The following is a 27,649-nucleotide window of genomic DNA, read 5'->3' as shown; positions in this document are numbered from 1 at the left end:
GTGGATTTTCAGCTGTACGGGGGTGGATGCCCCAAACACCCGCGTTCTTCAAGGGCCAATTACACAGACGATAAGCTGCTCTGCTCGCTTCCTCAAACTTCTTCACAGGAAGACAGCATCCACCTGTTAAGACATTTGGGCTTAAAGGGACATAAAGTCTCCAAGGAAAAATTGAGTTGCTCAAACTCAGGATCAATATTTAGGGCACATGATCTCGGAATAAGGGTGACACTTGGATTTGTGTACTCTTTATGGCATCCTGAACATCCCCAAATCTAAAACTAAGCCCCAATTATGAGGTTTTTCTTGGGTTAGCTGGCTACAGTCGAAATTGGATTCCAAATTTCTCCCTTATGGCCCAGCCCCTACATGCTCTATTTTTTTTGTTTGTTTTTTGGTTGCACCGGGTCTTAGTTGTGGCAGGCGGGCTCCTTAGTTATGGCATGTGAACTCTCACTTGCAGCATGCATGTGGGATCTAGTTCCCTGACCAGGGATCGAACCCGGGCCCCCTGCATTGGGAGCACGGAGTCTTATCCACTGCACCATCAGGAAAGGCCCTATATGCCCTATTAAAAAAGATCAAAACTGACACTATTATTTGGGAAGATCAAGATGCCACAGCCTTTGAGACCTTGAAGAAAAGCTTAACAAGACCATCTGCCCTTGACGTCCTAATTATCAGCTTCTCTTTTGCCTCTTTGTATGTGAGAAGGATGGGAACGCCCTTGGAGTACTTGCCCCAAAACATGGGGGCTGCCATTGACCCATTGAGTATTACAGCCGACAGCTGGACTTGTGGCACGGGGATACCCCCTGGTCTCAGAGCCACTCCTGCCACTGCCCTTCCAGTCAAGGCCACCAGAGAAAGAATCATCACCAGAGAAAGAGTTTTCACCACCTTTGCACCCCACGCGGTAGAAGCCCTCCCAAATTCTCACACACTCAACGCTTTCCAGTTAGTCACCCCACCTCCCATGAAACCCTGCTAACAGCTCCTCGCACAGCTCTCCCCGTTGTAGCAACCTTGCCACTGCTGTTCTGCTCTCTCCCTCTCTGCCAACCTCATGACTGCCTCACACTGACAGATCACCTGCTGATGCCCCATGCCGCTTCACAGGGGCTCCTCTAACCAGGGCGGACTTCCCGTGGTTTACTGACGGCTCCTGTTGAAGATGACAGCGGTAAATACTGCTGGGTGTGCTGTTACATCCCCCCCGAAGTCACCAAGGCAACACCTTTACTTTTTGGCTACTTTGGCCCAACAGGCTGAACCATATGCTCTCGCTCGGCTTGCGCTTCAGCCAAGGGCAAAAGCACCATATTTACACCGTCAGCATGTCTTCGGGGCCGCCCAACACCTTGGGACGCTGATGGAAACAACGAGGTTCCTTACCGCTAATGGGGAAAAGATTAAAAATGGCTCCTATGTCCAAATCCAACAGATACCATACTCTCGCGGCCGCCCTGACGGTTATTAAGATCCCTGGGCATTCCAGACTCGACTCCCCAGAGGCTAAAGGAAGCCATGTCACTGATATTTCCTCCAAAACCACTGCTCTCAAAGGACTCAATGGCCAAACTTCTGTCACAGTCCAAAGACATGCTCCCCAAGACGACAATCTGGAAAAATTGACTAGAAATGCATAACAATTGGCCCCAGAAAAGGTAAAACAATATTGGAAATCTAGTGACTGTTGGTTCGATAAAAAGAACTCTAGCTTGGGCCAAATAACGATCCAGCCTCCACCAGAAATTCTAAGGTTCTCACTTCTCACCATTGGACATGCATTAAACCATAGGTCCACTGACAAAATGAGAGCCTTCACGAACCAACATCGGTGGGGAAACATTCATAAGGCTGCAGAAAGTGTCCACCTGGCTTGTCCCACCTGTCTCACCTGTCCAAATACAATCCAGGCAGGGACTTCCCTGGCAGTCTGGTGGTTAGGACTCCGCGTTTCCAATGCAGGGGGTGAGGGTTCGATTCCTGGTTGGGGAGCTAAGATCCCACGTGCCACACGGTGGGGCCAAAAACACCTCCACGAGAAACAAAACACGATCCAGGGAAACCCGTTCGCACTGCTCCCGGACACTGAACTGCCTCACGGACCACTGGAGGTTCGGCAGATGGATTTCACACAGCTTCCCCACCTCACAGATACAAACATGTTTAGTCATGAGCTGTATGTTTTCTCACTGGACCAGAGTTTTCCCCTGTAGACAGGCCACTGCTTCTTCCAAGGCTAACATTTTGTTAGAAAAGATTATCCTTCCCTGGGTAATCCCTAATCCCCTTCCCTGGGTAGTCCTTCACAGTGACCCGGGAACCCACTTTGCTGGTCTGGTACTTCGACTAGTCCGTACTGTTTGGCCGGCTTTACACTCTCACTGTCTTACCATCCCCAATCCACAGGGTTACTCGAATGCACTAATCACACTATTAAAACCCGAGTGGCAAAACTTACAGAGACTCTCCAACTACCGCGGCCAAAAGCATTGCCGTTTATCCTTCTAAATCTCAGACCACTCCCTTTGGAACTCATAAACTCTCACCCCTGAGACAGTCACCAGACCTCGGATGCACCTGAGACCCGCCTCTTTTCACCCACTGCTGGTAAACGGAGGCACGCTTCAATATTATAGAGGCCTGATTGCGTCTGTTGAAAGTAACCATGCCCTGGAAGAGCGATCTGTTCACAGCACGCTCCCAGGAGATGAAGAGCTTGAGCACCGCACCTGCAGCCCGGAGACTCTGTTGGAAAAGACCCATAAGGACCCCCTTCACCCTCACTGGGAAGGCCCGAACCAGGCACTGCTAACCCACCCGTGTGCTGTCAAACTCCGAGGAATAGACCCCTGGATTCCGGTGACTCATGCCTGAATGAAGCTGCACACCGACTGGGGACCTGAAAGTAAAGATTTCCCCGAATTGAAGAAGACATCTGACCAGATATCAGAACCGGGCCTGTTAGGTTTCAAATTCACACTAGTCTCTCTCTTTCATCTGGACTATTAACTGACTCCGGATCCTTATCCAAATTCATGTCTAAATTTGTAACCTACAGGCTGTATTATTGACAAACATTTAGTTTCAAATGAATAAGTCTTTGATAACCCAACACTGTCAATCAACTATACTTCAATTTTAATAAATAAATAAAAAGTCCTTGAAGTTTTGCTATTTGGGGGAAAATTTACCAGCTACGGCTTCATGTTTATTCCTGCACTGTGCCTTCTCAAAGTGCTTCTTTCTTTCTGTGTTGACTGTTCCCTTGCTGTATTCACTATTCTAAGACACAGACTTTAGATGGGAAATTCCTGAGATCTCCCTCCTACCCCTCCTTGTTACTTGAATGTGACCTCAAGAGGTTTCCAATCTGTGCACTCGCCCTTCCACGAGGGACACGGTACCCAGGAAAGGTCCTCCCTGGAAATGATGGACAAAAAGTCACTGAATCCATAAAAAACTGATCTTTTTGTTGCTGTTGTTGTTGCGGTACGCGGGCCTCTCACTGCTGTGGCCTCTCCCGTTGCGGAGCACAGGCTCCGGACGCGCAGGCTCAGCGGCCATGGCTCACAGGCCCAGCCACTCCGCGGCACGTGGGATCCTCCCGGACCGGGGCACGAACCCGTGTCCCCTGCATTAGCAGGCGGACCCCCAACCACTACGCCACCAGGGAAGCCCAAAAAACTGATTTTTGATAAGCAATGCTTTCAGAGAAAAATCTTGATCAAAAAGGAGAAACGTGAAAATTAATAAACAGAAACCTTATTTAACAGGAGGCCAGAAGGGGGAGCGCCCACGGCCTACCGTGCAGCCTCAATTGCAGACCCAACAGGAAGATTACTACTTACTACCCAGCAGGAGAAAGGAAGATTTTCTCCCTGCCCAGCAACAGCCCAGCCAATGAGAGACCATCACAGTTCAGCCAATGAAAAGCCACCACACTGTGAACTCCGTTTCCTCCAACTGACACTTTGTTTAGAACAGCCCCTCCCAACCCCGCCTTCTCCTCTATAAAAGAGTTTCTGCTCCCTTGTTCTCTGCACTTGCTTGTGGTTCACCTTAGACTGCTTGTCCTGAATTCCAGTTCTTTACTGTTCCCGAATAAACCCATATTGCTGGTAAAGTAACTGGCTGTTTTATTATTTTAGATCAACAGCTCATGTGAGCATCTTTACAACAGCTCTACCAAGTCTTTGTCAGATAATTTCAACACCTGTGTCTTCTCATCCTTGGTACCTGCTGGTCAAGCTCTTCATGGTTCTGCAAGTGCCACAGTTCTTCTGGTTTCTAGTACTTTGAATTCCACTCTGAGACTGGGGTCTTGCCTCCATCCTATGGAGAATGCTGGGGTTTTAGCTGCGCCCCCAGTGGTGGGTCTGGGAACGGGCTGGCCCACTGTTGAGGGCGCTGGTTGGGTCAGGTCCACACAGGCCTGGGAGCAGGTCCAGGGGCTCATAAACACCTTTGCAGGTGGTTTTCCTGACCTTTCCAGGTCCCTAGTTCCCAGCCCCTTCCAGGGTCTCCCTTCCTGGCCCTTGAGCCATGTCCAATGAATACAGCATGTCTAGTCCACGACTGCCTTCCTGGGGTCCCCAGAAAGACCCTGGCCCTGTCTGGGTGACAGCTGCGTGGGGTGGGACCAGCAGGAGGGTGCCTCCACAGTGGCTTTGATGATCTCCCTCCTAATCCTGGTCTCTGGAGATCCCTCCCTGGGAATTCAAGTGCGACTCTCTTCCCCCCACACAGACCTCCTAAAGGAGCTGTAGGCACAACGTGTCCCTTCCGGATAGTAGGGCAAACAGTGGATCTGAGTTTCATCCTAATGGTGATGGAAGGTTCTAGACAAGGCAGATGTGCCCTGAGTCTGTCCTCCCCAGGGTGGGGTCTGTCCCTCTAGGGCACACATCCAGGGCAGGGGGTAATGGGGGGTGGCTGTTTGGGGTTGAGGGGGTGAGCCTGGCCACGTAGGCTGGGGCATGCACACTGCAAGGCTTGGAGAGAGCAGCACAGGTAGACAGGGCAGGCCGGGGCCACCTCTGTCCACGTTGTCACCAGGAGGTGAGGACTGGACATCAGACATTATAAAGGCGTGTGTGTCACGGTGGGTGAGCGGAACACACCTCATCACTGTGAGCTTGACCTCATCAGTTTAAACAGAGAGTATTCGGGCCTCTTGCAGGCCCAACCATACTTCTCCCTCAACAAGCCTTTTAAACAATCTGCCTCTTCCAGGATAGCCGTCCACATGATCTGGCCTTGCCCCAGTTAATGGCGTGAACTGTGGGACATGGACATCCATGCAGAAGGCCCCAGTGGGAGGTGCTGGTTCAGTGTTTACCAGTTATATTTTAAGAGCTATTCCCAGACTGTTTTCTAATAAGGCTATGGCAATTCACATGATCTCCTCCCCACACAGTCACCAGCACAGGGTGACTCATACCCTTTAAATTTTTGCCAAACAAACAGGCAGCAAGCACCTCTTCCCCTTCACTGGCTTTTCATCGGCCGCTTGACTTTCTCCTCTGCGAGTTGTCAGTTCAGGCCTTTACCCACTTTTCTCTGCTGGCTTTTGTCTCTTTCTTGTCAATACATCAAAACTCCTCGCATGCTAAGGACCTTAAGCCTTTCCTCGCGCACTAGTCGCCAATACTCCTCCCCCAGCCCTCGCTGGCTGCTGCCGCGGGTTCCCAGCTGGCTGGGTGTGCGGGGAAGGCCACAGAGACCTGAGCGTGCCCCGCCCCCACCCAGCCTGCCTCCGGGTCGGCCACCCCTCTCCTCGTTTTGTTCTTTTCCCAAAACGCCTTCCTCATTTGTACTGGGCTTCATGTCTTTTCTCCAACACGCTGGTTGGTGCTTATGGGGTGTGAGGGAAGGAACCTTGTGAACCAGATGCAAGACCTCAAGCCTCCCACGGGCGGACCTCACCAGCCCTTACCCATAGCAGCTGACCCAGAAGACTGTGGGGCAAGCCCACTTGCTTCCGCAGCCCCAGTCCCTCGACTACAGGGTCCCCCGTCAGAGTCTGGGGGAGGGGCAGGGGCACGCGACAAAGCTTCTGGCAGCCCCGGGGTCAGGCCTGCAGGTCACACGGTAATCGTGCCTTCGAAGCACACGGTGAGAGCAGCTGGGTCACGCCGGGAGCTATCCTCGTGGCCTGCGGGGGCTTTCTTCCGGACATGAATTCTCCTGGCAGCACCCCCTGATGCCAGGCTGCCAGCCTCCAGGCCCCCCGCCCTCACCCACGCCATCCCCTGGCAGCCCCCGCCCTCCCCAGCCCTTGGTGGCCCTGGATGCACCCATCTGGCACCTGCTGATCTGCCCACAGGCAACTGGACCAGGAGCCACCAGGGTAGCCAAGCCTGGCTGGACCCCAAAGCACCTTGGCCACTGGAGGGGAGGGTGGTGGCAATGGGCACATCTGGGGATGACTAAGGCTAGTGATGGCCAGCTGGTCCTGTGGTCACCTCCTAGCCACCTCCTAGCCTGGCCACACTGCTGACCACATGCAGAGAATGGCCTGAGGGAAGGAATGGCCCTCCGCTCTGTGCCCAGGAGTGGGGCAGAGGCTGCAGGAGGAGGGTGTCTCTGCCCTCATCTCCCGACCTCACCTGGCTCCTCTGCAGGACCACATCCTGCAGCCGTGTCAAGGACCTGCTCTTTCCCCAGACGCTTCCCCGGAGCCCTGGGGGCCCCGTCCCCAGACCTCTCGCAGAGTGTGCCCTTGGCAGGGCAGGCCTAGCCGCTCCAGCCCCCTTGCTCCAGGCCAGGATGTGCAGGCGGCCATCACAGCAACAACCTCAGACCAGCGGGCCCAGAATCTTCTGGGCCCAGGGAGGCAGTGGACGGTGGGTGCTGAGAGAGGAGACCCACGCGGCAGCCGCAGCAGAGAATCAGATTTAATGGTCACTCTAAGGAAAGTCGTACATTTTTCAGCCCCCGCCCCCCCTTGGCTGGGGGCACAGCCAGGTGTCTCAGACCAGGCTCTGCAAAGGGGGGCCAGCCCCCGAGCCCCAGCTATGTACAAGAGAGCCCACCCACTGGGCCACGGGCCAGGCTTCGAGCCCACAGCACACCGGCCGCCCAGCTCTCAGGCCCCGGCTGCAGGGTCCAGGCCCCTACGTGGAGTGCAGCAGGGTTCTCACCCACCAGGACCCAGCCCCAGCAGGCCCCGCCGAGACCCCAGGGCTCTGAACTAGGAGAGGCCTTCAGAACTCGGCCGCCAAAAGCTGAGCTGGACAGCAGCAGGGAGCTGGGCGGGCCTGGGAGGCAGGGGAGCAGGCAGGGCCCGCTCTGAAAGAAAGAAGGTGTGCCCCCCAGCTGCTGCCCAGGCACCCCTGCCGAGCCGGCGCGGCCGAGGCCAGGTAAGCGGGGTGGCGAGAGCAGCGCGAGCACAGACGATCAGGGGCTCGGCCAGGGACGGAGCCAGGCCGGGCAGGCGGGCCGCCCTGGTGCTGGTGATCAGATACGGCAGGGCTGGGGCGCTGGGGCAGACAAGGTCCTGAACACACGCTGAGCCGGGTGGTCTACGCCGTTACTAGTAACGTAGCACTTAACTAGTTAACCAGTGATGCTGCTTCCCTCTGAATCGTCTCAGGGGTTGTAGAAAATTGCACTTATTTCTATGACCCTGCACAGGAACCGCCCCAGAGCTGCAGCCTCCAGCCGAGGCCTAGACCCGGTCAACATCCACCGGCCGCGGTGGCTCCTCCCAGGCGCGCGCGGGCTGGGACCTCTTTGACCCGTGATGCCTTGAGGAGCAGACCCCTGGGAGAGAACCTGAGCGACGTCTGAGGGTGCCCTGAAGTGGCCGTGAAGACCAGGACCCACACGGTACCGGGCAGCACACAGCGGCCCAGCCCCCGTCGCTGGTCCGAGGAAGCGGCCGGGTGGTGGACCCACCCCTCACAGAACGTCCTCAAAGTCCAGCAGCTTCGAGTGCTGGCGGCTTTTCCACAGGCGGTACAGCCGGAAGTCAAAGTAGGTCTCGATCATCTGCTTCCCTGAGGCAGGAGGGGCGAGGCTGGGGCTCAGGCCACCGCCCCCCGGAACCCACCCCACAACTGGAGACCAGCCCGGCAAACTCACCTTGGGCTGACAGCTCCAGGGGGGACTCGAAGGTGACCCTGTAAGGGGTCATGAGGGTCCTGAGGTTCTGGAACAGCTGAAAAGAGGGGGTGGGCCATGAGCTCAGGGCAGGGGAAGAGAGAGGGATGAGGAGAATGGGGGGTGGGGGACAGGACGCCCCCAGCTGGTTAGGCCCAGGCATGGGGGTTTCTCTGGGAGGATGAGAAGGGAAAGGGAATCTGGAGAGAAATGGGGGTTCTATCAACTCTTCACAGGTCTGGGTTCTGGGCCCCATACCTTCTCCCCGTTGGGGTTCCCCAGGACGTAGCAGCCCATGACGTGGATGACATTCGGCTCCGGGTTCACTTTGCTCATCAAGTGGCTCAACCGTTTCCAGAAGCTGGCGGGGGAGGGGTGGTCACAGGTGGCCTCCAGCCCGACCCCCAGGTGTGAGGGGGCATCACAGGAGGCACTGCGGGGACACGGTGCCCCAGCAGGTGCTGCATCCAGCCCCCCAGCCTCCCAGCTCCCCCCAGCTCACTGGATCATGTCCTCTTCCTTCTCCACTTTGGCAAAGGTGGCCACCTTGTTCTTGAGCAAGTACAGGTGTCCTGGGCCGCCCTGTGAGAGACTGCAGTTAGCAGACGGGGCCGCGCACCGGTGTCCAACCACCGCTGCCCTCAACACGTGCAGATGCAAACGTGCATGCCCAGGGAGGTGGCACCCTCCACCCCCCACCCCTGGGCAGGAAGGGCTGAGCCTTACCTGGCAGAAAATCAGCATCTTCCAGATTTTGGCCCCCTTGTGGTAGACGTTCAGCTTCTTCTCTATCTCCTCTGCAGGAGGCAGAGGTGTGAGTGCCGCCCCCAGCGGCCCCAAGACCAGAGGGTGGGGTGGGGGGGGGCGGAGTACTTACCCAGAATGTCCTCGAAGGTGGCGTGCTCGTGGTCCTGGGACAGATGGAAGCCAGCCCCACGTCAGAGCCCTTCTCAGGCAGCACCCCCCACCCAACACCGCGATGGGGGCTGGGCAGGCACTCACGTAGAGGATGGGAATGATGGAGGGGTCGTCCCTGCGGAGGATGGTGGGGATGTACTCAGCTTTGGGCACTTTAGAGGAGATGAGCTGGGAACAACAAGGGGGCCACTCAGTGCCCTGGCCGCCTGGGAGCCAGTGGGCAGCAGGAGCCCCCCTGAGACCCCCCTCCCCACTGCTGAGCAGCCTGCAACAGCTGTGTGGGGCCTCACCATGACCTTGGGTGGCACGAAGCCCTCAGTGTCACAGGCTACAGCCTCCAGGCCCCTCTCCGTCTCCCAGTCCAGGTCCTCAAAGGCCTCACCCAAGGTGCAATGCGAGCTCTGCAGGTCACTACCTGTAGGGCAGGATGTGCCACGGGCCTGAGGGTCAGCTGCAGCGCCTCCTGTCCCGGCTGCAACCCCCAGAGATGCGTGGAGGCCAGAGCCAGCAAGCCCTGTCCCAGAGGGTCCTCCAGGTCAGGGGGAAACCCAAGGTGGGTGAGAGCGCCAAGCTGAGGACCCCAGCAGCCTGGCAAGGCTGGCGGCTGGAAGGCGGTGGACCCTGGTGCAAGGCCAGTGGGAGCCGGAGGGCAAGGGTCAGCTCCAGCCAGGTGCGCCTGTCGCCTGGGCCAAGGAGGAGTCTGGCACTGCTCCTCAGGCTTCGGGCATGAGGGCGGCACCAGGCCAGGGCAGCCAGCGAGCCGCAGCCCTTAGTTACCCCTGCCCAGAAAATCGGAGGTGCCAGAGCGCCCCCCCCCCCCAGTCTGGTGAACTGAGGCTCAGCAAAGGCGCAGAAGCCTAGCTGCTCCCCCGGGGTGGGAGCGCAGAACTGGGGCCTAGGGGAGCCTCTGGGAGAGGTGCGCTGGCCTGCGCCGCCGGGCACCTACTGTCTCGGGAGTCGTGGGAGGTGTCGGCTTTCATGGGGGTGGGGTCGCTCCAGGACCGGCTGAAGCTCCGCTCGCGCCGCTCGGCGAACGCTGCAGCGAAAGCAGAACCCGTTAGGGGCGGGGCCTGCAGCCACACGAGGTGGACAGGGACAGGGGCTGGCTGGGGAGGACGTGGGGACGGTGAGGGGGTCCGGAGAGTGGAGGACGCCACTGCGGCGGGAGGGGCGGGAGTGGGGAGTGCGGAGGGTCGACGTTGGACAAGGACAGTGCTAGGTGGACATGGGCGGAGTCTGAGTGCAGGGGCGGGGCCCTGTCCTGGGGCGGAGCCTGGGAGTGGGAAGGTGCCCGCCCGCGGGGCTGCAGCGGGGCCTGGGGACGCGGGCCTTTGGGGCGCAGAGAGCAGCACGCAAAGCCCCAGCCGGCCAAGAACAGCGCGCCCCCGCCCGCCCGCCCGCGCCGCTCCCGGGCCTTACTCTGGGCCTTCACCCGCCGGCTGCCGACCATGCGCAGGTGTTTGCGGAAGTTCCTGGGGGCGGAAGCACCGGGGGCTGGTGAGGGCCGCGAGGGTGGCGCCCCGTCCCACGCGCTCCCCTCCCCACTGCTTGCTGGCCACCGTCCCAACATTGCCCCTTGCCGTGAGGGATGCCCTCCCGGCGCCCCCAGCTCTCCCACAGGCAAATCCCACCCAGTCCCTCTCCTCCTGAGACTCCTCCCGGGCTCCCCCTTTGCTGCCAGTACAAAGGCACGATAAGCCAGCCTCCTCCTGCAGCCCCACCCCCTCCCAGGACAGCTCCCTCGGCGACCCTGTGCACTCGGGTCTCCCACCTTCGCTGCCCACGCTTCCCTTCTCTCCTTGCGCCCAGGTACTCTGAACCCCGAGAGCCTCCCGCCCCCCGTGGTCAAGGGCTCCTGCTTCCTGCGCACGGTGGCCAGGGCAGCACAACTGTCCCCAAGCGGGAGGTGGGTTAGGGGCGGGCAGCTGCCCCCTCCCCTGCTGCTGTGTCCCTGGGCCACCTCAGAAGCAGGTCTCCTTCACTCCAAACTTTGTGCCCTGCCAAAGCCCAACTTCCAAGATGGACAGACAAGCTTCCTGGACACATCTCTGAGGTGGGTGGGGTTTAGGGAGGGTAAGCCTGGCTGCTGACCCCACTGCTCCGGGCTTCAAGGGCCAGAAAAAGGCACAGGGGGCCAGCTGGCTGCAGTTCAGCTGTCACTGTACCCCCAAAACACAGGCCTAGGGGCTCAGGCCACTTGACCTTTCCTGCCTGCCGCGTCCCCAGAGCAGGGCCAGGCCAGTGTTCGCCACCGCCCTTCCCCCATCAGGTCTGCTGAGCTGGGTGGGCCCAGGCTAGACCAGGACAGACAAGAGACGGACCCTGGTGGCGAGTGGCTGGCAGGCCCTACCTCTGGATTACAGACGCGGAATCATTCTCCCGTTTCCGGCGCTTCCTCTCCGCGTAGCCCCTGAACACCCTGGGAAACCACCACGAGTCAGCACTGCCCTTGGCCGCAGGCAAGAGGGACAGAGACGTGGGGACAGAGGCTCGAGCACGGGGCCCAGCGGGGCATCCAGGGCGCTGGGCCAGGCAGAAGGTCCTGGCCTGCCTCGCCCTGTCCTCGCCCAGTTCCGCAGGCCTTGCTGTAGCCTTGGCGCTCGCTGGGACCCAGCGCGCCCTCATGGTCAAGGCCCAGGTCCCTGGCCTGCCCCAAGCTACTTGGGGCTGGGAGAGTCCCCCAGGGCCAACCGCCATGCCCTCAGGCTCGAGGTCCACACGGTACTTACGAGATGCTAGAGTCGAGGCGGGAAGGGGCAGCGTGAGAGAGAAGACACAGTGAGCAGAGACCCTCAGACCCCCAACCGCCCTTCAGTTAGTTCCTTTCTTGTCATTGACCTGGAGGATCCCTCACAGGCACACAGGCACCAGCAGGGTGCCGGCTATGCCGCAGGCCAGCCCTTGCAAGGGCAGCAGACGCGGAAGTCACCGTGGCCCAGGCCACCAGATGCTGTGACCTTGTCAGGCCGCGTAGAGGCCTGACTGTGCCCTGCCGACCCTGGGTCCAGCAGCGAAGGTAGCGGCCCCCATCCGGCCCAAGGGCGGTGGTGCGCTCCCCAGGGTAGCACACGCAGGAGGAAGCTTCTGGTATCGGGGACACTGCAGCAGAGTCCCTCCCTGAAAGGAAGCCCTGACAGAACACCCAGCTGTGCGAAGGTCAAGAGCACGCCCCCAGGGGACTAAGTTGTGATCGCTTGCAACACACGAAACACAAGTGGGCCGCTGTTTGGGGCGTGCGTGAAGGCGGAGCTGGGTGACACAGGGCAGCGAACCACCTCTGCTGGTGGCTGCATCAGCTGCAGCCCCCAGCCAGGTCCCCGCAGGACAGGATGGACGGACTGGAGGGACTGAGGGACAGGGCAGTGGGGAAGGGGTGGGGCGGGGGAGGGGCAGCGGGAGTTCAGAGCAGCCAGGCCTGCCTTCCTTCAGGCTGACACATTCAGGCAGAGCTGGCGGTACACGGCACACGGGGCTGCTCAGAAGCAGCCACGCAGGTGGGCTCAGGACGGGAGAGGGTCCGGCAGTAATTCCTGAGCACCAGGAAGACGGCGCCCGGCCTGGGCCCGGCACACGTCAGACGGGACTCACGCTTGCATAGTTGTGGTTGCTGTCTGGAAACTGAAGAGGTTTTCCTTGGGGAACCAGGTACGGATGGGGATGTCATCTGGAAAAGACCAAAGGAGCAGTGACTAGGCTGGCTCAGGGGTTCCTGAAGCCTTTACCCCCACCTGTCGGGGAAGGGGATGCTTCTGCCACAGACGGTGGAGGAGAAGCGCCAGGGCTCCCCAGCCGCCTCCCAGGTCGGGAGGCCGGCGCAGAGCCAGCAGGCTTGGGTGTCCGCTCAGCTCTTCAAGGCACAACAGCTCAGCGGCTTGGTGACGCTTGTCTTTGCTTGGCTCTCCCTCTGCTACCCACAGCTGATGAGTGTTCTTTTGAGAGCACAGCCTGCCTCCAGGGTGCCCAGGGAAAGGATTGATTTTGTCTCCATTTAAGCAGGAGAGGAAGGGCAGGGACAAATGGCTGCAGCCTCTCCTTGGGGTCTCCAGGGCCTTCTCTGCGGCCCACTCTGGCGTCCACTTGGTTGGACCTCCCCTCTCCCAGACCCTTCTCGGAGGGCGAGGTGGAGACCGCCCCTTCCCAGGGCCCCTACAGCCACTAGACAGAGTGGGTCGCTCTACTCTCTTCCCTGACCCCCGTCCCAGCCCCTGGCCTGGGTGCATCAGAGGAACATGAGGTCGTGGAGGTGAACTGCCCACACCCCAGGCCTGTGCCCTGAGGCCCAGCTGGTTGCTGATCTGGAGGCCCAAGAGGTGCCCTGAGAGGACGTGCCAAGTCTGCTAGGTAGAATTCTGCTCTCAGGAGATGACAACCTCAGAGCCAGGAAGCGTGGGGCCACTTGAATGTCCCAGGGAGGCCTCTTGCCGACAGCAGGCCTCCGGGGCTCCGCAGCCACCGGCACAGCTTGACCATCCTGGGGCGAGCCCCAGTAGCTGGCTGGGCCCCAGGCAATCATGCGCCTCCCTTGGTGAGTGGGCCCCGGGGCAGGGACTGTTCCCCAGGACTCCCTGGAGGCAGCCCGATCTTCCCGTTCAGCCAGGTTTTCTACCTGCTCAACCCTTAAGACCCTCCCAGGCCCCCTCCTCGGGGAAGCACTCCTCCGGTGACTTGGTGCTGGCAAGGCTAAAGCCAACCATGAGGCCTGAGGTGGGGCACGGGATGTGGCGGCAGGTCGCCACCTGCAGGCCGTGACCTGGGCACCCTGCTCTGCCCAAGCCTCACAGTGCTCGCTGCTGGCTGGCCGACCCCAGCACCAGCATCCTGCCTGAAGCTGCCCAGGCCCCCAGCGAGCCCCCTCACCAGACACACGGTCAACGCTGTACATCCTCTCCAGCTTCTTGCGGCGGCTGGCGGCCTCAGGCAGAGGCGGTTGGTCCAGCCCAAAGGCCTGAGGGGAAGGACTAGGGGCGAGCTGGGCACATCCAGGACATTCCCTGGAGCCCTGGCGGCTGCCCGCCCAGCTCTGGCAGGGTCTGCTGACGTCCTCACGACTGCCGCCCGGGCTGGTGCGCAGGGGCTGGCTATGGTGGCGGGGGTGCCGCTCCCGCTGCTGCCGCCCCTTCACCACAGCCAGCTCGATGGCCTCGGCCTCCGGGCCGGGAAGCAGGGCCGGCTCCCCGGAGATGGTATACACACGGGGCTGGGGGCCCTCGCCGGCCGGCTTCCCACTGACGGCCTCCTCCGGGAGGCTGTCCTCATAGCGGCCGTTGGAAATGAGGGAGAGGCGGCGCTTGTTCTGGGGGGCAGGCTGCATCTCGGGGGACCCGTCGTGGCCAGAGTAGGCGTCAGCCAGCAGGTGGTCTGGGGGAGAGGCACCAGGTGAGCTTGCGGCCTGCTGGCCCTGCCCTCCCAGTCTCCGGGTGTTCTGAAGGCAGGGAATGAATACCCAGCGGGTGCCTGGCCCGCTGAAGGAACCGTGGGCCCTGATGACTTCAGAAGAGGTATTTCTGAGCTGCGCACTCCCCCTAGAGGTTCACGTCTCACGCCTATCGGGGCCCCAAGCCCCTCTTACGTGCGTGTGGGCGACAGGCTGTGCTACCTGTGGGTGATGGGGTGGAGCCAGAAACAAGCAGGCCACCTCCCAGCCTGCCACCACGCCCATGTGCCCAGTGCCAACTTCTCCCCTCCTCCCTACCAGCTGGCCCCCAGAGACAGTGGTGCCAGTCCTGGAGGTGCCAGGAGGCCTGTTGCCATGCCAACAGCCCAAGCTGGGTGGGTGCCGTGGTGATGAGTGACTCGGAGCTCCTCCTGGGGCTCTGGGCCAGGCGGGGCAGGGGGCGTGAGGAAGCCAGCCCAGCAGGGCACTAGCTGCCTGCTCACGCCCCACAGTGCGCAGGGGCTGGGCCTGACCTGGACAGGAGACAGCATCCTCTCGCCTAGGATGGGGGGCTGTGGGTGGACCCCGTCCCGGCACTGTCTCACGTGCCCTTACCTGCACCGTTTCGATTCTCGGGGTGACTCTGGGACAGGTACTCGCCAAACGCTCGGGCTGCTCTGAGGGGTGGACAGCGGGGTGCGCCGTCAGTGCACACCACCCACCCTGGCGTCCCCACCCCACCCAGGCCCTCGGCGCCAGCAAGGGAGGGCTCAGGGGTCACCCCCAGCAAGCACTCCCATCCCACCTCAGAATGCCCAGGGCTGGCAGGTCGCAGTTTGGGGACCCTTGGGTGTCGGTGCACCTTGGCCAGACCTGGGCCCAGGTCTGCTTTCCATCCAGCCCCTGCCACCCAGTGTGTGTGAGGGTCGTGAGGTCGTGCAGCTCGCCCACCGCAGCCTCAGGGAAGGGAACCGCACGGAGGTGGGGGCGGGGCGCCGGCTGCGATCACGCTGCGGGGGCGGGGGCGGGGGCGCCGCTGGCCCCGGCGGTCGGTCCGCCGCACTCACCGCACTTTGGCCGCCACCGAGGACATGGCCTCGCTCCGCAGCGCCCTCCTCCGGGAGGCGACGGCGCCCATGGTCGAGGCGGCGGCGCATCCCCAGGCCTCAGAGCGCGCCCCGCGCCCGTCGCCTCCGTCGGGGGAGCCGCGCCGCGCCGGAGATCGGGCTCGGGTTCGGGCTCAGGCTTGGGCTCGGGTTCGGTTTCCGCATGGCCGCGCCGATCACTCCGCGCGCTCCGCCGCACCGAACAGCACTGCCAGGCCCGGGGGTGGCGCTCCGCCCACCGCGACGTCAGGGAAGGGGCGGGGCTCGGCGGGGCCGCCCCCGTTACGTCAGGGCTGGGGCCGGGCCGTCCACAGCCAAGGCAGGGCGAGGAAGGCTCCGCCCACCGTAACGTCAGAGCCGGGCGGGGCCCAGAAGGGACTACGCTGAAGCCTCGCCCACCACACCGGCAGTAGGTGGGGGGGCGGGGGGCCAGGGGGCCGGGTTGGGCGGCAGGGGGCGGGACCAACCATCTCTCCGCCCTCTCAAAGCTGCCTCTGGAGCTGGGAAACTGAGGCCTGCGGTCCCCCGACCTCAGGGTCCTGGGCCCTCCGGTCAAGGGTCTCCCTGCTCTCGCAGACCCATGTGCCCTGCTCCGAGACCTGCAGGGATCGTGGACTCCAAAGTCATAGAGCTGACAGGTCTCCTTTTTTGTACAAAAGGACCCCCCTGGCGCTATTTAATGATCTGAAAAGTAAGGTGTGGGCATCATCTTAGGGAAGACTCTCGTGTGTACAGAATGGAAACAATGCCTGAGAGCTCGGGAGGGCCTCATCCTTGGTTTGGGGGGATCCCAGCTGCACCCCAGACCTTGGGTGTCCTGCCTGCCTGGCTTGGGGTCCTGGGGTCCCCGCATGGTGACCACTCCGCCCTGCAGCCTCAGGACTGTGGGGCTGCCCATCTTGGTGCTGCCCCCTGCCCGGGGGACCTCGGCACAGGGACCACATGTCCCACACAATCAGATCTACCTTTATTGACAGGCTAAGCAGAAGCATCAGGGGCTCTGACATCTCAGAGGCCTCAGGGGGCCCGCAGGGGCCGACACAGCCCCCCAGGACTGCTGTGTGTGCAGGGGATGCCAGGACCCAGTGCCCCACCAGGAGCGGCTGGCGCAGAGAGGCCCCAGACACTCCAACACCGGCCGGCAGGGCCCTGGGCCCCAGCAGGGTCTCCCTGGCAGGCTGGGGAAGAGCTGCAGGAGCTGCGCCAGCTGGTTCTCTGAAACCCACCCACAGGAGCTGCTGGCTGCAGGGTGCATCAGAGCAGAGACCTCTACCCATCTTGGTCAGAGGGCCAGGGGGGACGAGGAGTCCTGGGATGGTTCAGGGGAAGCCAGACGGGAGTGCCGATGCCAAAGCGAGGGCTTGTCCTCCTGGAAGCAAACCGCACACACGGTCAAGGTCAAGGTGGGGGCAAGCCAGGAGGGCAGCAGGGAGGGAGCAGCTGGCCTGCTTTGGAGCCCTTGGAGCTGGCAGCTCAGCTGGGGAGCACAGGGTGTCCGGGCAGCTCACTGAGTCGGAGCCCAGGTCGGCTGGGGCTGCCCAGCAGCACCTCCTTGTATTCGGTCTGGTGGTCAGACTCATCTGGGCAGAGAGCAGGGCCATGCAGGTATCCTCTTGAGAGCAGGGGCAGGGGCCGGCATGGGTCCCCATATGCAGCCTACCAGGGCCAGGGGCTGCTAGAGGGAGCCTGGTGGCCAGGGTGGCTTACTGAGAGTGTCAAGGGTCAGGAGGGGACATTGCCACTACCATCCTCAGCTGTGTGGGCATATGGCCCGGGGTCCAACTCACCATCTGCTGCAGCCACCTTGGCAGGCTCGATACGTGATACGATCTCAGTGAGGTCCATGAAGGAGGCGTTGGGGCAGGTGAGCACGTTGGGGGCAGAGGCGAAGGAGACATCTGGCGAAGCCCCTGACCGCAGCCGGCCCCACCCTCTCTATGACCCTCTGTGGTCCTAGCCCTGGAATGCGGGTGGGGCACGGATGACAGGCAGAGTCCTGAGCAGCCCCCCACCCACAGTGACATCCTCTCCCACGTGAGCACTTCAAGGGTGGAGAGTCAAAGGGGGGCAGAGGCCAAGAGACAGCCCCCAGGGCCACTGCCCTTGCCCTTGTCTTCTGGCCCCTGGGGCGGGGCAGGGGAACCTGCAGGCCTGAGCAGTTGAGAGGGTGTGCCAACGTGCTGCTGGCTGCAGGGAGCCCTGCCTCTCTTTTGGACTGGGCAGCAGAGGACGGGTCACAGGAGTGGGAGAGGAAGGAGGGGTGCCAACTCAGGCACTCACATCGCACGCCTTCACCTTGCTCGTCCCCTACCGATCCTGCAGCATCTTCTCCATCATGCCACTGCGACCCCAGATGTCAAACACTGTTCGGCCGTGCTGGTACCCCACCTCCTGCACACACACTGGGAACCCCGTGATCGGGACGCGAGAGCAGGGAGGCCTGGGAGGGGCAGCCGGCCTGGACACTCACACAGATCTCGTCGAACTTGCTGAAGTCCAGGGTGCCGTAGCTGTTGGGGGGGGGGGCGCAGGTCCTCGCAGTAGTCGCTGCTCTTCACCATCTCCAGCTGCCGGACGCAGCACACGTAGGCCAGGCGCGTCTGGATCTCCACCATGTTCAACACCTGCCGTGTCACAGCCCTTGAGTGTGGCTCTCCTGTCCCTGCGTGGCCCCTGGCCTCCATCTGGGCACAGCCACTGAGTCTCCTGCCCTGGCCCTTCCTTCCCCTTCCCTCCCCCCAAGGGGAGGCAATTTCTACTAGGCCTGGGGGGAGGCTGGGCACCCAGCCAGGGGTCCTGGGGTGTGTGGAGCCTCTAGGCCTGGCTCCTTTCCCAGAGCTGGTCCCAGGCGGGCAGGGATGGTGAGTGACCGACCACCACCCTCCTGGACCCAGAGTCTGGAAGGTGCACCCCCTCCCTGCCCATCTCAGGGTCTCAGGGACACAGGCGCCAGGATGTGGGGAGGAGCAGCTGGGGTAGGCAGGGCTGGGCCCCCACCTTGACCTTCGTGGCCAAGGGATTCCAGCGCTTCCACAGCAGCCACCACCTGGAGAGCTCATCCCCGTAGTTGGTGAGGTCTGTCTCATCCCGGCTGCCCATGTCGATGGCAATCATCACCTTTGCCCCCATTGACCTGGCCACATCTGCTGGGGAGGAAGTGGCCTGGTCACCAATGGGGACAGGTATGCAGAGCTCCAGGCGGGAGCCTGGCTGGGGTGACGGGTCAGAGCTGGGGAAAGTTGGGGTGGAGCCAGGGCTGGGGGCAGAGCCTGCCTGAGAGGCGCTGAGAGTGGGGGGACGGGGGTGAGGGTTTGGAGGGTGGGGAGGGCCTCCTCTCCACCCTCACACCTGGGCCTGTGGAGGGGGTCGGCCAAGCGCACAGAGCTGTCCAACAGGTGACAGGTGTGCCCCAGGAGGGGCCTTGCCCACAGCAGACCCGACACCTGCAGGCTGTTAGTTCTGACTGTGGGCACAGACGGGCCCTAATTGCGGCCGGCCCCTCTACCTGGCCTGGTTCTGAGCACTGCTGAGCCGACAAATAGAGCCATCTGCTGGGAGCACGCAGCGCCGAGCGTGCGCACGCCCGTAACCCCCAGCGTGCAGGAGCGGTGGGGCTGAGGCGGGGCCGGGCGGCCGCCCCCCATCCGCCACAGTACCTGGGAGGTTGTTGATGGAGCCCCCGTCTATCAGCAGGTGTCCATCTTTGGGGTCGCAGAGCGGGGGCATGTAGCCCGACAGGGACATGCTGGCACGCACGTACCTCCACAGTGAGCCTGGGAGGGGGTCCAGAGGAATCGGGGGAGAGGAAAGGAGCCTGTCGCTGCCCAGGGTGAGTTCCTGCCCTGGACCCTCGGCTCAGAGCCTCGCCGACATGGGTCCTGAGCCCTGCACGTCTGGCCTCCGGCGGAGAGCACCAGGCCCGGGCAGATGACACCCTTCCTGGACATCCTCCCCCTCAGTCGGAGCCCAGGGGGGCCGGGCTTGCTCTGGGCCTGCCCACATCTCCCCTTGCCGTGAGCTTCTGCCAGCCCTGCCACCCCACTCACTTCTAAGCAGACACATTTCAAGGGGCTCCCAAAACACTCTGGCCTGGAGAAGGGCCTCAGCCGCCCACCCACAGATGGGCTCTCTCCTCAGCATTCTGCTCCGACCCACACACAGCTGTGACCCACGTGGGCCCTCAGTCTGCCCCTCTGCCCCCGTCCCATCTCTACCTCTCCCTGTGCACCCTTCAGCCTTTGGGCCCAGAGCAGTCATCTCTGTTCACATCTCCCCGAGCCTCTTGCCTCCTCTGGGAGATCCTGGGGCTTCCCTGGGCCTGGCCTGGAACTGGCCCCTTAACGCCCCTCCCCGCTGGGGAGCCTGCACCCCGGGAGGAGGTGCTCACCATCTGTGTGGACCCTCATGGCAGAGGCTGTGATGTCCGTGGTGATGGTGAAGTAGGGGACCCACAGGTCCTGTGAGGGGAACGGGACTCAGAGGGACCACCCCCGGCTGCCAGCCCTCGACCCTGTGGGCCCAGGGTGTCCAGGCCCAGGCAGGCTGAGGCCGTGGGCTCTGCTGGGGGTGCACCTCGATCTGCCTGTCCTTGAAGACACTGCAGATGCTTCTGCTGCAGCCAGCCCCCGAGAACACGAACACAGAGGGGATGGGGTAGGTCAGGTCCAGCATGGTCTTTACCATCGACATCACATCCTGGGGGGTGGCACACGGGGGCACGTGTGAGGCCTCTGCAGAGGAGAAGGGGCTCACCCCCCGCCTCCCTCTCCGGGCACCGGCAGCAGGCGACCCCGAGGGAACACCAAGAGCCTGTGTCAGGAGAAGGGAGCAGGGACCTGGGCACTCACGTGCGCTTTCTGCGAATAGAAGCCTGTGGGGAGCAAACACTGTGGCCTGAATGGCAGGGCCTGGAGGTCCCAGAGGAACGCCTGCTGACCCCGGGCAGGCCTGGCCAGCTGGGCCCTCACCGCCCGCTCAGCGGGGACGGCTCAAGGCTCACTGGGACAAGGCCCATCCAGGACCAGGGCCAGCTGAGCATCCACCACTGCCCCTCCGGGCTGGCCTGGGCTTGGCCTTCACACTCCACCGCGGCAGACGCTCCACCCCTCTGATCCTGGGAAGCCCTCACTGCCAAAGCCCCGTGATCTCTGGTAGGACCGATGCCCATCCTTCCTCAGTGAGGACCTGTGAGCACAGGGCACAGGCCCAAGAATGCCTGACTCCTCAGGGGTCAGGGATGGAGAGGAAGGGTCCTCCTTGCCTCTGTGTGGACAGACGCTGGGACGGGCTGTAAGTGGGCGTGGGCCCCCAGCTGGGGGTGAGTCACGCGCCCCCAGCCGCTCTCACTGAGACTCGTGGACGAGCAGAAGGCACACACGTGCCCCTGGAGGACAGGGAACCAGGACAGCCTAGGACATCCCCGGTGTCCTCTGCGGGCAGCAAGGCCCTCACTCCCGAGGAGGCCCTTGCCCAGCACCGCAGCCACCCCACCGTGCCCCCTCCACGTGCCAACAGGTGGGACCACAGAGCAGCCTGGGGGGTCCATCCCCCATGGCCCACAGGGTGGCTGCCCAGTGGGCTCCCTTGGCCCAGCAGAAACTCAGGGTGGCAGGACATGATGCCCGAAGCCCCCTGGCTGTTCCCACACCCGTGGGAGAGCTCTGCCCGACCTGCACGCAGACCCTTGCTGAGGCTAGAGCACCGTCCCCCGCGGCCACTGCCCTCGGAGGCTGTCCTTAGTGACCGGAGCCGAGCAGCCCGCAGCCCCCAGGGAGACTGGGCGCCTTGGGGATCTGTGGATCGGGCAGATGGCCTGCTCTGAGAGCTTCTGCTCAGAGGAGGCCCATCTTTTCTTTTAAAAATGAGAATGCCAACACTTCTGAGCCCACTCTTGGTTTCAGCCAGGGCTCCATTCTGCTCCACAAAAAACGAGCAGAGCCCTGAGAAGGGCAGGCTGCAGCCCGCCTGCCCGGGTGGGTCCCCAGATCCTGGACTGTCCCCTGGCGTCCGTTCACCGCAGGGCCAACTGTACCAACGATGTATATTTCTTACTTTCTGTGTCCCTGATGCTCTGGCATTTGGGGTCCCGCACACCGGGGGAGAGAGACAGACCTGGGCTCACCCAGCCCTTCCAGAGCCCACACCCGACTACCTGTGTCTAACGCACACCCCAAGCCTGAATCACCCAGGGCCAGGTGCCAGGCAGCTATGCCCAGAAACCCGCCGGAATTATTCGAACGGGCAGATCTTAAGCTGTGTGCCCTGCCCCGCCTTGCCCTTCCCACAGAAACCCCAATAGGGCCCCGACCTAGGCCTTGCCCCCTGCCTGCCTACCGGCACTGGTGCCCCCATGGCCCTGTGGGGTGGGTGTGGAAATGTGGGGAACTGTGGGTGCACTAACCTCTCCTCAGACCTTTACAACTCAAGACCAGGCATGAACCAGAGCCCATCCCACAACACTGACGCCCTTGCTTCTCTGTGCCCTCCCTGCCCCAACAAGCCACGCCCTGAGGCCAGAGCCCTGCAGAGCCACGTCCGTCTCGATGCCCTCCTGCGTCCCCGGCCCTGCAGGGCCCCTCACCTCAGCCCACTGCTTGGCCCGGATCCGTATCTGGCTGTAGTTCCACTCCTCAGAGCACAGGGCGCCTGTGAAGGCCCTGGTGGACGTCCGAGCACGTGCGCAGGGATGCCGCCCTCTGTCAGGGCCCGGATGATGCCCACCTGGGCACAGCCTCTACGCCAACAGGAGGATGGAGCAGGCAGTCAGCGCCGCCGGGCCGCCAGGACCCCGGGGACGGCCGTCCCGTTCCACCCCACCCCTCGGTGCCTGAGTCCTGCACACGCCACGGGGAGAGGGGCAAAGATGCCAACTCAGAGAGGAAGTGGGACGCTCTCGAGAGGCAGCCAGCACTCAGCCTCCTCCACCCGCTGGCGTCTGGGAGGCTGTGAAGCCGAAACAACAGGCTTTGAACAGACTTGGGCGGGTGGGGAGGCAGGTGGAGGCCCCCAGCGCAGCCCCCAGGGCCGGACGAGCCACCACCGGAAAGCAGCGCGGGCTGAGACCACTCTGGCCACTGTTCGTGTGTGATGTCCGCCACACAACCAGAAACAGCATGTGTGAGCGGAAGAGAGCGTGTGACTGTAGCCAGCAGGAGGGACAGACAGTGCAAGTGGACAGAGGCAACACCCAGGTTCTAGAACCGATGACTGACATTGAGCGTCGGGTTCAAGGAGCGTTCTAAATGCTGGGCGTAAATTAAAGAAAAAACCTACATTGTTGGAGACCCGAGATGAAGAGAACTTCAGACCCGGCTGAGAACAGAAAGGCGCGCTGCCCCCTAAGGCTCGGCACACACAGAGCTGGCCTCCCCTGCCCCGCGCCGGCTGCCGAGGCCGCGGACTCACCGCCTGGCCCTTCACAGACAATGCCTGCTGGCCCGCAAGCTAGGAAAGAAAGAACAGTTTAAATCAAAGAGTAAAATTAAGGAAATAATAAAGAGCAGAAGTTAATGAACCAGAAGACAAACACGCTATAGAGAGGACCCTCGAAAGGACGAGTTCAGGTACGACTGGTCCATAAAAGTAAAAGGCGGGGGACGGAGGGAGGCGGCCAGGGTCGGGGAGTGGAGGGGGAGGGAGAAAGGGACAGAGACGGAGAGGGAGAGAAAGAGGGAGGAGGAGGGAGACAGAAGGTCTTAATAACCAATATCAGGACTGAGAAAGGGAACCTCTGGACAGATGCTCCAATTAAGAAGGTAAGAAGCTAGTGTGAGCTTCATGCCGTAAGTAGGAAAAATCAGATGAAATGGACACATCCCTAGACCAACATAACCTACCAGACCCGACGCTGGAAGTAGAAAACCTGAAGAGTTCAATAACCATCAAAACAACTGAATCTTTAATTTTCAAATCCTCACAAAATTTCATGTCCGGATGGTTTTACTAGTGAACTGTACTAAACATCTAAGGAAAACCAACACAAGCCACCTGGAACCTTCCAGAGAACAGGGAAAGCAGCAGCACCTTCCAATTCAGTTTTGCATTTTGGAAGGTAGGCAAACAAACCTGCCTACATTTCAAGAAAGGACAAGCACGGCCCACCTTGCTCAGACCCAAGGGGTCAGGTGACACAGAAACAGGGCCACATGCCACAGGCAGATGAGTCCATCCCAAGAAGGTGATGTTTGATGTTACTTTAAAATCACTCAGTGTGATTCACCATATTAACAGGATAAAGGAGCAGAATCACACAATCTGACAGACCCATAAAAAAAACACCCGTGATAAAAACTCGGCAAACTAAGAATAGAAGGAAACTTCCTCAGTCTGATAAAGGGCATCTACAAAACCCAAGAGCCGAGCTGGCAGCGATGGCACTTAGCGCTTAAAGGGAATGCTTTCCCCAACACTCACCACCTCTGCTCAGCTCTGCGCTGGAAGCTCTAACCAGTGCAACAGGCAAGAAAAAGAAACAAAGGCATTTAGGTATTTTGGAAAGAAAGAGGAAATACTGTCTTTATTCTCAGAAGAACAAAATGTAAAAAAACTACAAAAAAAGGTACTGGAAGAAGTGAATTTAGCAAGGTTGTAAGTCATGACATTAATTTACAAATATCATTTGTATTTCTACATAGTGGCAACAAACAATTTAAAATGAAATTTAAAACATACCATTTAGGGCTTCCCTGGTGGCGCAGTGGTTAAGAATCCACCTGCCAATGCAGGGGATACCGGTTCGAGCCCCGGTCCGGGAAGATCCCACATGCCGCAGAGCAACTAAGCCCGTGCGCCACAACTACTGAGCCTGCACTCTAGAGCCCGCGAGCCACAACTACTGAGTCCACGATCCACAACTACTGAGCCCGCGTGCCACAAATACTGAAGCCCGCGTGCCTAGAGTCCGTGCTCTGCAACAAGAGAGGCCACCACAATGAGAAGCCCGCACACCGCAATGAAGAGTGGCCCCCGCTCGCCGCAACTAGAGAAAGCCCGTGCCCAGCAATGAAGACCCAACGCAGCCAAAATAAATAAATTTATTAAAAAAAAAAATACCATTTACAATAGCAAAAAAACCCATAAAATACTTAGCTGACTCTAAAATTTACACAGAAATGCAGAGGACCTAGGACAATCCAAACAACTTCAAGAAAAAGAATTTGAAGGAATTACACTGCCTGATGCTTTCCCATAAAGCTAGAGTAACAAAGACAGTGTAGTGGTGTGGCTGGGACAGAACACATGCCTCCGTGCCGCTCACACCTGGGCAGGTGTTTGGTGCTTCACTCAGACGCCTCAGCAGCTCAGCAGGGAGGGAAAGTCTTCAACTAGGCAACCATGTAGAATACCCTCACCTCACACCCCGCCACTCACAGGAAACAATTGTGGGTGGACTGCAGGCCCAGATGTACAAGCTTTGAGAAGATGTAGCCTAGGCAAGAGCCCCCAGAGCACCAGAAATTAAAAAACTGTAAAAAACTGGGAAATCACACTTCATCAGAGTTAAAACGTGCTCATCAAAAAACGCCATTACATGCCATTACAACAAAAACAAAAGTCAAAGACTGAAGACAATATTAGTAATAAACATATCTGGTAAAAGACTTGTATTCAGGGACTTCCCTGGTGGCACAGTGGTTAAGAATCCGCCTGCCAATGCAGGGGACACGAGTTCGAGTCCTGGTCCGGGAAGATCCCACATGCCGTGGAGCAACTAAGCCCGTGCACCACAACTACTGAGCCCATGTGCCACAACTACTGAAACCCGCGCGCCTAGAGCCCGTGCTCTGCAACGAGAAGCCACCTCAAGGAGAAGCCCACGCACCACAACGAAGAGTAGCCCCCACCCACCACAACTAGAGAAAGCCCGCGCGCAGCAACGAAGACCCAACGCGGCCAAAAATAAAATTAATTAATTTAAAAAAAGAAAGTTAAAAAGAGACTCGTATTCAGAGTATATAAATAACTCCTCTAACTAAATAGTAGAGGGCAAGCCACCTGTGAGAGAGGCGCGTGGAACTTGATGACCAAGAGGCACCTGGAACCCGAGTCCAGGGATGCAGATCAGACTCACGGTGAGGCACGGCCTCCTCCCACCAGGGGCGTGGCCACGACTTCCATCCCGGACGATACCAAGGGGCGTGGCCACGACTTCCATCCCGGACGATACCAAGGGGTGTGGCCACGACTTCCATCCCGGACGATACCAAGGGGTGTGGCCACGACTTCCATCCCGGACGATACCAAGGGGCGTGGCCACGACTTCCATCCCGGACGATACCAAGGGGTGTGGCCACGACTTCCATCCCGGACGATACCAAGGGGTGTGGCCACGACTTCCATCCCGGACGATACCAAGGGGTGTGGCCACAACTTACATCCCGGACAATATGATACCAAGGGCGACAGAGATGTGGGCAGCCCGAACTCTCAAAACTGCCAGTGGGGGTGTAAAACTGTTCAACTACCCCGTGGACAGGTAATTCCACTCCTAGGTATTAGCCCAAGAGAAGAGCACATATGTGCACAGGAAAGATCTGTACAAGAATGCTTGTAGCCGTTTTGTGCACAGTAACCAAACCCAGAAAATAACCCAAGTGTCTGTTGACAGGAGGAGGACTACAGGGGCCCACAGGGGCCCATGCGGCGACGCCACGGGTGCGGTCAGGGCACACAGACAGCCTCAGAGACTCGGAGTTCACGGGACCAAGCCGACACAGGCCGGCACGGAACGGAACGGAAAACCGAGCAAGCAAGCATTATTATTCTCAGAGAAGTTCAAACTGCACTACTAGAACAAACAGAAAAAAACTGAGGAAAGCACTCAGACATTAGAAACATCTTAGCAAAAAAAGATCGATTAGAAGATACATCTGAGAAAAATCACCCAGAAAGTAGAACAAAAAGACAAAGATGGAAACTTGGGAGAGAAAAGAAAAGATGGGAGCATGAGAGGATGAGGGGTCGTCTGCACTGTGCTCCAGAAGAGGGAGCAGGGAGCAGGGGTGCGGGCCTTAGCCAACGCTCCGAGGGTTGGAGGTGATGAATTTCCGAATTTGAAAGGGCCCACTGGGAGTCTGCCCAGCCTAACACACCCAGGCACATCCTCAAGTACTTCCAGAAACACAAGAGTGAAGAGAGTCTCCTACAGGATCCAGAAGCAACAGGCTTCGTGAAGAACACGACACTGAACTTCAGAGCAGCAATACTGGAAGCTAAGAAGATGATGGGACCACACCGTAAAGTTCTCAGGGAAAAGTATTTCCATCTAGAGTTCGTAACCAAACTGTCATGCGAGTGTGAGAGCAGAGTGAGGGAACTTTCTGCTAAGCGTGGCGTTGAAACTCTTCCCTCCCATGCAGCTTCTCTTAAGGAAACTTCTAGAGTATGAACTCTACCAAAATCAGGAATGTATCAAGAAAGGGGAAGACATGGTATCCAGAAGTGGAGCTGGACACAGGAGAGAGACAAAGGCAGTTCCCAGGATCATGGTGAAGGGAAACTCCAAGGCAACATCCCAGCGGCATGACTGGGGAGCAAGCAGCAGAGCTGAGAGGAGGCCGCTCCAGAGTGAGTTCAGCAGCGATGACTTGGTGGTCTGAGCACACTGAGGGGGGCTGCGTCTCCAGCAGCATCTGCGGTGGGCTACTGAGCAATTATTACTCTGAGGAGGGAGACACTGCCGTATATACAGTAGGATAAGGCTTAGCTCCAAAGACCCATCTTGCTGCAAGGCAAACAGTGAGCAATGGCTGACTGGGGCGGGGACCACACCGGGATCCCGTGCTGAGGAGGAGGATAGACGGAGGATACGAGACAGAGACACACAAACAGACTTTGACCCTGTGCATATATGGGGGCGGTTAGGAACTTAATCATCTAAAACTGAAAAAAATGAAAAAACAGATAAACAACAGGGTCCTACTGCATAGCACAGGGCACTATATTCAATACCCTGTAATAATCCATAATGGAAAAAATATGAAAAACAACATATGTACACTATATACACACACACATACACACATGCACACACACACACACGCATGCACGCGCACACACACGCACACACATAAAACTGAATCACTTTCCCATGCACCTAAAACCAATACAACATTGTAAATCAACTATGCTTCAATAAAAA

At 59.7% G+C, this 27,649-nt stretch overlaps 2 protein-coding genes across 10 annotated transcripts in view; both read right to left on the bottom strand.

The window, feature by feature from the left end:
- NSMF (NMDA receptor synaptonuclear signaling and neuronal migration factor) lies at positions 1-15,681 on the bottom strand. 9 transcript variants are annotated; one of them, XM_082656420.1, is made up of 15 exons: positions 15,472-15,681; positions 15,020-15,081; positions 13,888-14,388; positions 12,619-12,694; positions 11,381-11,449; positions 10,450-10,502; positions 9,977-10,066; positions 9,321-9,445; positions 9,115-9,145; positions 8,990-9,023; positions 8,839-8,909; positions 8,615-8,694; positions 8,371-8,473; positions 8,095-8,170; positions 1-123 (listed from the first exon to the last, which is right to left on the bottom strand). In XM_082656420.1, exons 1-15 carry the CDS (start codon positions 15,540-15,542, stop codon positions 93-95), a joined length of 1,473 nt encoding a protein of 490 aa, XP_082512546.1. In that variant the 5' UTR covers positions 15,543-15,681; the 3' UTR covers positions 1-92. The 9 variants fall into 9 exon arrangements, with proteins under 9 accessions (XP_082512546.1, XP_082512543.1, XP_082512544.1 ...); XM_082656417.1 differs by lacking the exon at positions 1-123 and adding an exon at positions 4,215-4,341 and having other exon boundaries at positions 9,115-9,198; XM_082656418.1 differs by lacking the exon at positions 1-123 and adding an exon at positions 4,215-4,341.
- Positions 15,682-16,983: 1,302 nt separating this feature from the next.
- PNPLA7 (patatin like domain 7, lysophospholipase) overlaps positions 16,984-27,649 on the bottom strand; it is a gene marked incomplete at its 3' end in the record, with an annotated part of 35,889 nt that continues 25,223 nt past the window's right edge. The window contains 13 exon segments of the mRNA XM_082656261.1: positions 16,984-17,090; positions 17,298-17,390; positions 17,393-17,453; positions 17,791-17,817; positions 17,821-17,901; positions 17,981-18,034; positions 18,036-18,134; positions 18,508-18,656; positions 19,167-19,283; positions 19,898-19,967; positions 20,083-20,205; positions 22,091-22,174; positions 22,177-22,243. Of these exon segments, the coding sequence (XP_082512387.1) occupies positions 16,984-17,090; positions 17,298-17,390; positions 17,393-17,453; positions 17,791-17,817; positions 17,821-17,901; positions 17,981-18,034; positions 18,036-18,134; positions 18,508-18,656; positions 19,167-19,283; positions 19,898-19,967; positions 20,083-20,205; positions 22,091-22,174; positions 22,177-22,243 (1,132 nt within the window).

The sequence above is a fragment of the Grampus griseus genome (genome assembly GCF_964374135.1).
Source record: "Grampus griseus genome assembly, chromosome: 6".
Taxonomy (NCBI): domain Eukaryota; kingdom Metazoa; phylum Chordata; class Mammalia; order Artiodactyla; family Delphinidae; genus Grampus; species Grampus griseus.
Note: the sequence above shows the minus strand (reverse complement) of the source record. Positions and strands in the feature narration are given on the sequence as shown.